Raw genomic sequence first — 9,348 nt, forward strand, 5'->3', positions numbered from 1 at the left:
CAAATTAGAAAATACACGTTTAGGTCTATTATCTTGTTTTAATGTACCATCCAGGATCTAGATGATACAATAAAAACCAGATCATAGACCTGTATGGTACATTAAAACAAGATTATGGATCTAAACGTGTATTTTTTAAGTTTATAGACCTAAATAATAACACATCACGAACCGACCATGTATTTTACTCTTCTCTCTCGTGGAATCAGAACGAGCTGGGCCTAACATGCACCGGCTGATGCCTCCACCACTGATCGGCTGTCCGGGTACGACGCTTGTTAAGGCTAACCAACAGTTGACCTCGTCTCAGAGAACGCCACTACGTACTGTACAATGTCTCCATCAACAGCAACAGTGACAGCGAAAATTCACGTGGCTGGGAGTTCCTCTGATTAATTACCACACGAGAATGTAACCCTGCAAAAGAGATCGACGAGTTGACACCAGATGTGCTTTTCAAGTGGATGCCAATGCCATCAATTAACTCGTAATCAGACCATGTCAGCATTAACAGTAACATTATCATGAAAAGTACGTGTGGAAAAATGTGGAATCGTTAGCAAGATGGCAGGTGCCAGTTTCTTATGTGGCTTCTTCAAGTGGCGTTGACAATTACTCCTTCCTTTTTATTCGATATTATATTATTATCTTTTAAGGCTACATTTAATCATTTTGTATTTAAAAAATTATGTAATTAAGGCTACATTTAATCATTTTTTATTTAAAAATTTATGTAATTATTCATAATGTTTGTTATGATTTGATTTATTTATTACTAGATTAAACATGTAATATTTTTATATATTTACGTACAAATTAAATAAGATTAATGTTCAGCCATAAATCTAAAAGTCATCGATACCAAATAAATGAAACAGATAGAGTACTACCTAATGTCAAATCCTACATATTATTTGCACTAACGAGCAATGAATCACACATAGCAAGAGACTAACAGACTCATCTTTTTCGCTTCTATTTATGTTTATAAAACGAAGTTTAAATTTTAAACCTTGGATTTAGAGTTCATTATGTTTTTTATCGTAGTTTTTTTTTCAACCTTTAATTTTATATTACTAAGAATATGTATATAAAAGTTTTGTTTATAAATTAAATTTTGTTTGTAAATATGCCGTTCGGATGGATCCTTGATTCTCCGCGAGAAAACAATATGACAGGTCGGCCATAAAACTATGACCATAGTGAGGACGCAGGTGTCTTCTGGAACAGGCCAGCAGGATTATCAGGCAATATATCAGCAATCACCTGCTCCATGCTGCCACTCCCTCAGTGAAGAACCGACGATGGTCGATGCCTCGATGGCTACACAAAAGAAAAGAAACTTGTAGGAGTCTAGGAAGTGGTAGTAATTAACTTAATCCATGCCTCATACGGCTAACTAGCTAAGATTAAAAAAATCTACCAGCGTTGAGGCCTGGATTGCTGATGATGCCATTAGCATTCAGGCAAGGAGGGCGTTAGTTAAATGACACGGCTTTCGTCACCTTTCTATGTTTACGTCGAGTGATTAAATTGTATTCCGTAACTAGCTACCGTCGATGGCATCACAAGCGCAGTAACTTTGATATGTGGTTGCAACTTTACAAGTGGGTTTTCTATTCCTCTTACTTTGACAAACTTAAGATATTTCTCGATTGGATTTGGTATGATTTTTCACGGTTTACCGTCAGGGACGGTATCAGGCGTGGGGAAGCTTGGGTTCGAGCCTCACGCTTGAACTAAAATTTATTCGAAAGATTTATATCTCGTCGTTGAACTCTAGGCTTGATAAATTTCTGGTTTCACCCATGTTTACCTTGGTTACCAGACTTATTAAGACGCAGATGCATTCTCTGTGAAAGAAAAAATAATTTAATAAGGTCGAATATAGACATATAGTTTGTCCATATTTTAATACGGTGTCATTTACATTTTGACACATGTTTGACAATTGCCTTATTAAAAAAACTTATGTAATTATCAATTTATTTTTGTTATGATTGGAATTATTACTAAATATATTTTAATTATAAATTATATTTTCATATGTCTGCACAAAATATTTAATAAAAAAATTGTTAAACACATACCAAAAGATCAATCATGCCATATGTTAAAATACAGTGTACTATATTTAGATTTAAAATTACACATTGTTTTTACTTGTGTGACGGCGAGGCGAAACCTGGCTGGGCAGTGGCGCAATATGCAGGCCGTCATGTCTAGTCTGGCCCATCTTCAGACCTTCACTCAACTGGGCCTAGCCCACATAAGGTCTGGTCTTCTCCTTTTCAAAACTGCATTTGGCATGGGATTAATTACGTTCGTCAGATGATAATCTAACGGTCAAGATGGATCACCTAAAATAAAAAAAAGCGAAAGTTAAAAAAAAAGGGCAAAGGAAAAAAATAAAAGGTGAGAGGAAAAGCGAAGCAAATGGCCGCAGGGAGGGAGAAGGGGAGTGGAGGAAGAAGAACCTAGGCAAACCCTAGCCGCGACTCCATCCATCCGCCGCCGGCTGCCGGCGCGGCGCTTGATTCCGATGGACTTCGCGGAGCTGGAGGCGGTGGAGGGCCTGCGGTGGCCGTGGCACTCGTGGCCGCCGAGCCCCTCCGCCGCGGCGTCGCTCGTCGTCCCGACCTCCGTGCTGTGCACACCGCTGCACCCGGCGGCGCCCGACCTCCTCCCGCTCCTCCCCTACGCGCCGCTCCGGTGCGCCTCCCCGGGCTGCGGCGCCGCGCTCAACCCGTTCTCGCGCGTCCACCACGCCTCGGCGCGGTGGGCATGCCCCTTCTGCGGCGCCTCCGCCAACCCGTTCCCGCGCCGCCTCGCCCCCGACGCGCTCCCCGCCGAGCTCTTCCCGACCCACTCCAGCGTCGAGTACGTGCTGCCGCCGGACCCCGCCGAGGCCGGCGCCTCCTCCGGGCCCGGCCCGCCCGCCGTCGTGCTCGTTGTCGACGCGGCCACCGCGGGGCCGGAGCTCGCCGCGCTCAAGGCGGAGGTGCTCAGGGTCGTGCAGGGGCTGCCCGAGGGGGTCAGGGTGGCACTCATCTCCTTCGCGGCGTCGGTGTGGGTGCACGATCTCGGCTTCGAGGGGTGCACCAGGGTGGTGGTGATCAATGGGGAGCGCGAGATTGAGTCGGAAAAGGTTTGTGAACTGTAATCTGGGCAAAATGACGGAACTTTTCAACCCTGTGCTTTGGCGAGTTTGCACAAGTTGATCCAGGCACTAGGAATGTCATTTGCTTACATGGATGTGGTAATTATCATAGTACAGAGTAAAAACTATCATAGTAAAACTATTGGATCTTGAGTTCCAAGTAAAACGGGCATTGTGCTTTTAACTTAAAAATGTCTTGCTTTCTGAATCAATGTGAGCTCAAAGTTCACGCTACAATTTCTGTGATGCATAGGACCTATAACAGGGATGCAGCGTGTTCATGTACAGTTCCAAATAAACCATCTAGGGCTGGGCATTAGGAGGTTAGTTCGATTAGAGCATTAGGCTAAGCTGCTGCTGGTGGACGTGGAGGAAGATGAAGATGGCTTGTTTCAGCCGGTTTCAAGAAACCACTGGTGAACAGCCCTAAGGGACTGTATGCCTTTGTTTGCTAAGGTTGCTGCTGTCCTACGCGTTCAATTTATTCATGTTGGGTAGCAAGCCTTAGATGTGTGCAAAGTATAATGTATCCATGACTCCATGTAGCCTAAAAATATCTGAAATTGTAGTATCACTAGAGAGAGTTTGGCATTATATAAATCAGGGACTCTTGGGATCTTGTTAATATTTAGCTTTAATATGATGTTTCTATGTTGCTGTTATCAGTCCTTGTAAGTTTGGATTGGGGAACCGGGTGGTCATGTTTTCAGTTGTCCCTCAGGCACTACCAGTCAATGATCTGGTTTGGCAATTGTGTTGCATAGTAGGGTTTATCATCGTTAGTATTTACCTCACAAACCTCCTGTTATGTTTCAGATACAAGAATTTCTAGGCGTTCACCATGCTCGATACAACAAGTTGGCTATGCCAATGTCCAGTAAAGTGCAGAGATTTTTGTTGCCAGTTTCTGAATGTGAATTTAACATCACATCTGCAATAGAAGACCTGAGATCCATGTCTGCTTGCCCACGTGGGCATCGCCCTTTGAGAGCCAGTGGCGCTGCTATTTCCACAGCTGTTGCTCTTCTAGAAGGTTGTTGTTCACCTAATGCCGGAGGTCGGATTATGGTCTTCACATCTGGTCCCACAACAGTTGGTCCAGGGCTTGTGGTTGAAACTGATCTTGGGAAAGCAATTCGTTCTCATCGTGACATTTTCAATGGCAATGCTCCTCTCACTGACAAAGCCCGAGAATTCTATAAGAAAGTTGCAAACAGGCTAACAGCTCACGCACTAGTTCTCGATCTATTTGCTTGCTCTCTAGATCAGGTTGGATCTGCAGAGCTGAGGTACCCAATTGAAGTGTCTGGGGGCTTAATGGTGCACTCAGAATCATTTGAGTCCGAGCAGTTCAAAAGCTGCTTAAGACATGTATTCAAGCGCGAGGGTGTTGATTACCTTAACATGAACTTTAATGCGACAATTGAGATAGTAACATCAAGGGAGGTGAAAATTTGTGGTGCCCTTGGTCCCTGCATCTCTCTTCGTAGAAAAAACAGCTCTGTTAGTGATAAAGAAATTGGAGAGGGTGGGACAAACTATTGGAAAATGAGTACAGTGGACAGCAAAACCTGCATCGTGTTCATCTTCCGAGTGGACTGTAGGCATAATACTGAGCCCCCAACTGTCTTCTTTATTCAGTTCATGACGAGGTACCGGCATGGTGATGGTAGCTACCGTCTAAGGGTTACAACTGTTGCGAGAAGATGGGTTGGACCTCGTTCGCCTGAGATTACAGATGGGTTTGATCAAGAAGCTGCTGCAGCTGTTATGGCCAGGCTTGCCGTGCACAGGGCAGAGACATACCATGTTAGAGATGTGATACGATGGCTTGATAAGATGCTTATTCGCTTTACTGCTAAGTTTGGGAACTATGTCCCTGAAGATCCATCTACATTCCGGCTGTCAACTAACTTCTCGCTCTATCCTCAATTTATGTACTACCTGCGGAGGTCACAGTTCATTGATGTTTTCAATAGTTCCCCTGACGAAACTGCTTTCTTTCGGTTGATGTTGAATAGGGAAGGAGTTGTGGGGTCTCTGATCATGATTCAGCCAACTTTATTCCAGTACTCATTTGATGGCCCACCTATTCCCGTGTTGCTAGATGTCAGCTCCATCTCTCCCGATGTCATTTTACTATTTGATTCATACTTCTATATTGTTATTCACTATGGCTCAAAGATTGCTCAATGGAGGAAACTTGGCTATCATAAGGATCCAAACCATGAAAATTTGCGGAAGCTGCTTGAAGCCCCAGAAGTTGATGCAGAGGCACTACTGGTAGACCGTTTTCCGGTGCCAAAACTCATAAAATGTGATCAGCATGGTAGTCAGGCCAGGTTTCTTCTAGCTCGGTTGAATCCATCTGTGACACAGAAAACTCAGCTTTCAGATGGCTCGGAAGTCATATTCACCGACGATGTTAGTTTGCAAGTTTTTATTGAACACTTGCAGGAGCTGGCTGTTCAGGGTTAGTGAGGCATGAAGCCTGATCATGTTTGCACTTTTGCAGTTGGACCCACCTGTGATCCTGAAGATATGGCTTTCAGAGGGATTGAACGTCATATTCACAGATGACATTTACTTGCAAGTTTATTGAACACTTGCAGTAATTTTCTGCGCGGGATTGATGGATTCATGTGGATTGTTTATATGCTACCTTATGGTCTTCTGCTATCTTGAAAGTACTGGGAGAACTTTTACTGCTTAGAAGGATGGGATCTTCTTGAGTTATACATTTCTCCAGCTCCAGTTTGATGTAAGCAATCATTTAATAGTTTTGTATAGAATGTTATAATGCCAATCATTTATCCTCTACAAATGCTGGAGTTCTCTCCAGACATTTGCTAATTTCTAAGCAGTAAAACACCACTTGCTTTCCAGTTCTGGTAATGCAGTAGGACCATTATGCTGTTTCCTAGTGGGCATATTACGTCCTTAAGCAGAGTCATTTATACGCTGTAAACACCTAAAATTTTAAATCCAGTCCTTTTGAGGTTATGGTATGGTTTCATTGTTGTGTAGCTTCTGTGATTCTTCCAAGAACGTCTATTGTTTATACTACCCCTAGAGTTTATCATATGATGTTTGGCATATTGTAGACCAAACATAATATAGGCATCTTATATGTTGGAAGCATTTCCCTGTCATAAATGTGGGGTGAATAGATTATGGTTTAATTTGTTTATGCAATGTACTTAGCCTAGGTATCACCACAGCTCTAGAAAGAGCAAGGAAGCTTCATGCTATGATCATACCATCATGCCTCAAGACCCAACCTTCTCAATAACTCAAAAGACAGATAGGCTAGAGTTATATTAATGGATTCCCCATCACCAAGCACATGGCTTGTTCCCCCCACTTGATCACACATAGTTTACAAAAATATTGTGCTCATGATTAACAAACATGTTAACTTACCAGATACCATAATAATAATAGTTTCATTGATACCCTTTACTTCACAATCACACAAACTTAAATTAACAACATCAGAATAAAATCATGAAGTAGATCCTGGGACACACGGTAGGGGACATCACATAACACCAATACAGCTACACCCAAATAGATTATTGCTTCTGGTCCATAAACAAATTAAACATGACAACTCTCCTTCTTTTAATCCAACTAAACAAGTAAAACGTTATATTTCTAATAGAAACCATAACACACTGCAAGAACACCATTCTTATGGCTCCATGCTCAGCATCTTCATACTGCAACATATTCAGCTCTTATTCTTGTACTTGTCCTTTGCTCTTGGTGCTGGAAAGAAGAAACACATAAGGGGTATGAACCAAGATATAAATCTTGACAAGAAAGTAAATTTTAGCTGAAGACACTGACCAAGACCGATGGCTTCGGAACCCTTCATGATCCTCAAGCGTTTGCATGACTCAACAAACATCCTGCACAGTAATCAATCAGCTAATGCAAGAGCTTGAATATGTCATTAAACCACATTCTAATCATGAGGCAGAAAATAAGGAAACGGTTAAGGGGAAACGAGAATGAAGTAACATACTGCCATGGGACATCTCCAACAAGCATCCAGTCGCCATCCTTGTCTTCATAAGTTGTAACAGCATCAGAACCATTCACCTCATTCATATTGTTACCTGACAAAAGTTCAATGTACTGTTTTTTATTAATTCCGACCAACTTTACATTCACAATAAGCTCATTATCAGCTGATATTCTGTTCTTGCAGTCTCGTGGCAGCGATTTACCAGTTGTGGTGAAGGTGCCGAACATCTTCTGCAGAGCAATGGAGAGATCCTTGTAGCTGTTGTACATCTTCAGGTCCACCTTGCGCAGGTAGGGTGCCCCGTCCATGCTCACCTTCACGAAGGCGGAGCTGTTGCCGCTGGCATTGGCAGCGGGCTGCTGCTTGTCAGCTTCCTCTTCCTTCTTGGTCTTCACCGACTGCACGGTCATGATGTTCCTGCGGTACGATCGGACTGGTGGCCAACCCACTGCCTGTGCCCTGATATGTAACATGAGAAATTAGCTAGATCGAATTTGTTTTCTCTTTTCAAGTTTTTCACATATCGGTTATATTCTACAGGGCCTGCGAAAAAAAATGAGAGTTTTTTTTTTTTCACTTCTGTAACTGGAAACTCCATCCAGCTGGATCATGCATGTTACATTATTCTTGCTGGCGACCAACTCTGTTTTAACTAATGTATATGTATGTATGCCTGCAGCAACTTTATGGTAGTACTGTGTATAATGAAAATGCCATCAACTTTAGTTATTGCCACATGAATCATGGCCACCATGGTTATTTCAGGAATTAATTGTATACAGATGTATGAGTACTACTCCTTTTCTGATCATTCTAAATATTTTGTTGTGACCCTATCTTTCTTTTCAGAAAAACAAATGAAAACAGCCACGATAACAGTTCCTTTTTCAGATGGAGGAATCTGCCAGGACATGAAGGGGAAAATATAAACCAAAACAATGCTACTCCTACATCGCCAGCAATTTCTGACACCTTCTGCACAAATCGGGCATCAGATGAGCCTATGGTGATTAAAAATGGTAATAATAATCTGCTCAACGCTTTGCAAGCGACAAAGAACATACACGATGGTGTCGCCATATGCGCTTTCTGCCAGAGGATCTCTTTTTTATGGATAAATTGTGCTTCTTTTAAAGGTGTTTGCTTCATGGGCATCTCAAGTTTATGCAGCATGCTCCAAATATATAAATCCAAGCAAAAGAAAGGAAGAGAAGAGGGGAGAACTAACTAGTATAACCTAAACTTGAACGCACCTTTTCACCAAATGCCATTATGCTGCTGTATATGAATCTTTTTCTATAAATTATTTTTTTTAAAAAAATAAAGTTCATCTAAAAGCACCCAAAATAATTCAAAATTTTCTACCCCCTCAAGCAAAAACAAACAAGTCCATACCACTAAAATCTCACTAATTAATACTCACTATAAGTAAATAGATCATGTAATTACAGGAAGCATCATAGAAACAGCTACTGTAGCATATATATGCCAGATTTATATATGAAAATAAATCTGAAAAATTCATGCACCACGTACTTGGGAGCAGGTGGCTTCTCGGCGTCAGCGGCGGCGGCCTCCGCCGGCCTCTTGGCCTTCTCGGCGGCCGGCGCCTCCGCGGCCTCCTCCATGCCGGCGGTGGGCAGCTTCAGCTTCAGGTCAATGGTCTCCTCGAAGCCCCTCTTCCCGGCCTTGGCCGCCGCCGCGGCCTCGCCGGCGCCGCCTCCGGGCAGCCCCAGCCGGAGCTCCGTCCCGACGTCGGCGCCAGCCATCGTCGGCTCCGCGGGAGCAGCTGCAGCTGCCTGCCTCGCCTAGCCTAGCCTATCGCCGGCCCGCTGTTGCTGCGCCTCGAGCTCGCTGCTGCTGTACAGCCTTTTTCTTCTTCTCTCTCTTGCAGACTGGAGGAGATTTTGGAGAAAATTAGGAGGTGGTGGAAGAGAGCAGCCAAGAACAGGTTGGAGAGATGAGTATATATATACTCCCTCCATAGAAAAAAACGAATTCGTCGGTTTCCATGTCCAACGTTTGACCATCCGTCTTATTTGAAAATTTTTTAGAAAATTAGAAAAAAATTAGTCACACGTAAAGTACTATTTATAATTTATCATCTAATAAAAACAAAAATATTAATCATAAAAAAAGTTTTAAATAAGATGAA

At 42.8% G+C, this 9,348-nt stretch overlaps 2 protein-coding genes across 3 annotated transcripts; one reads left to right on the top strand and one right to left on the bottom strand.

The window, feature by feature from the left end:
* The first annotated feature begins 2,429 nt into the window (after positions 1–2,429).
* LOC102710010 (protein transport protein sec23-1) lies at positions 2,430–7,956 on the top strand. Of its 2 annotated transcripts, XR_005811277.1 has the most exons (3): positions 2,430–3,148; positions 3,977–5,921; positions 7,377–7,956. XR_005811277.1 is itself a non-coding variant. In XM_006651741.2 (2 exons), exons 1-2 carry the CDS (start codon positions 2,543–2,545, stop codon positions 5,636–5,638), a joined length of 2,268 nt encoding a protein of 755 aa, XP_006651804.2. In that variant the 5' UTR covers positions 2,430–2,542; the 3' UTR covers positions 5,639–6,079. The 2 variants fall into 2 exon arrangements, 1 of the variants encoding a protein (XP_006651804.2); XM_006651741.2 differs by lacking the exon at positions 7,377–7,956 and having other exon boundaries at positions 3,977–6,079.
* On the bottom strand, positions 6,588–9,130 carry LOC102713175 (auxin-responsive protein IAA13). The gene is made up of 5 exons (XM_006650504.3): positions 8,730–9,130; positions 7,396–7,652; positions 7,191–7,284; positions 7,013–7,074; positions 6,588–6,931 (listed from the first exon to the last, which is right to left on the bottom strand). The coding sequence occupies exons 1-5, from the start codon at positions 8,960–8,962 to the stop codon at positions 6,894–6,896; spliced, it is 684 nt and encodes a 227-aa protein (XP_006650567.1). The 5' UTR covers positions 8,963–9,130; the 3' UTR covers positions 6,588–6,893.
* Between the last annotated feature and the right edge of the window lie 218 nt (positions 9,131–9,348).

The sequence above is a fragment of the Oryza brachyantha genome, chromosome 3, assembly GCF_000231095.2.
Source record: "Oryza brachyantha chromosome 3, ObraRS2, whole genome shotgun sequence".
In the NCBI taxonomy this organism is placed as follows: Eukaryota; Viridiplantae; Streptophyta; class Magnoliopsida; order Poales; family Poaceae; genus Oryza; species Oryza brachyantha.

Excerpts from the sequence above, each read along its gene's own strand:
- LOC102710010 (XM_006651741.2), top strand. The coding sequence starts at position 2,543 with ATGGACTTCGCGGAGCTGGAGGCGGTGGAGGGCCTGCGGTGGCCGTGG. Across the intron at positions 3,149-3,976 it reads GCGAGATTGAGTCGGAAAAG|ATACAAGAATTTCTAGGCGT; the intron begins GTTTGTGAACTG and ends GTTATGTTTCAG.
- LOC102713175 (XM_006650504.3), bottom strand. The coding sequence starts at position 8,962 with ATGGCTGGCGCCGACGTCGGGACGGAGCTCCGGCTGGGGCTGCCCGGA. Across the intron at positions 7,075-7,190 it reads GTTGGAGATGTCCCATGGCA|GATGTTTGTTGAGTCATGCA; the intron begins GTATGTTACTTC and ends ATTACTGTGCAG. Across the intron at positions 6,932-7,012 it reads TTCCGAAGCCATCGGTCTTG|CACCAAGAGCAAAGGACAAG; the intron begins GTCAGTGTCTTC and ends TCTTCTTTCCAG.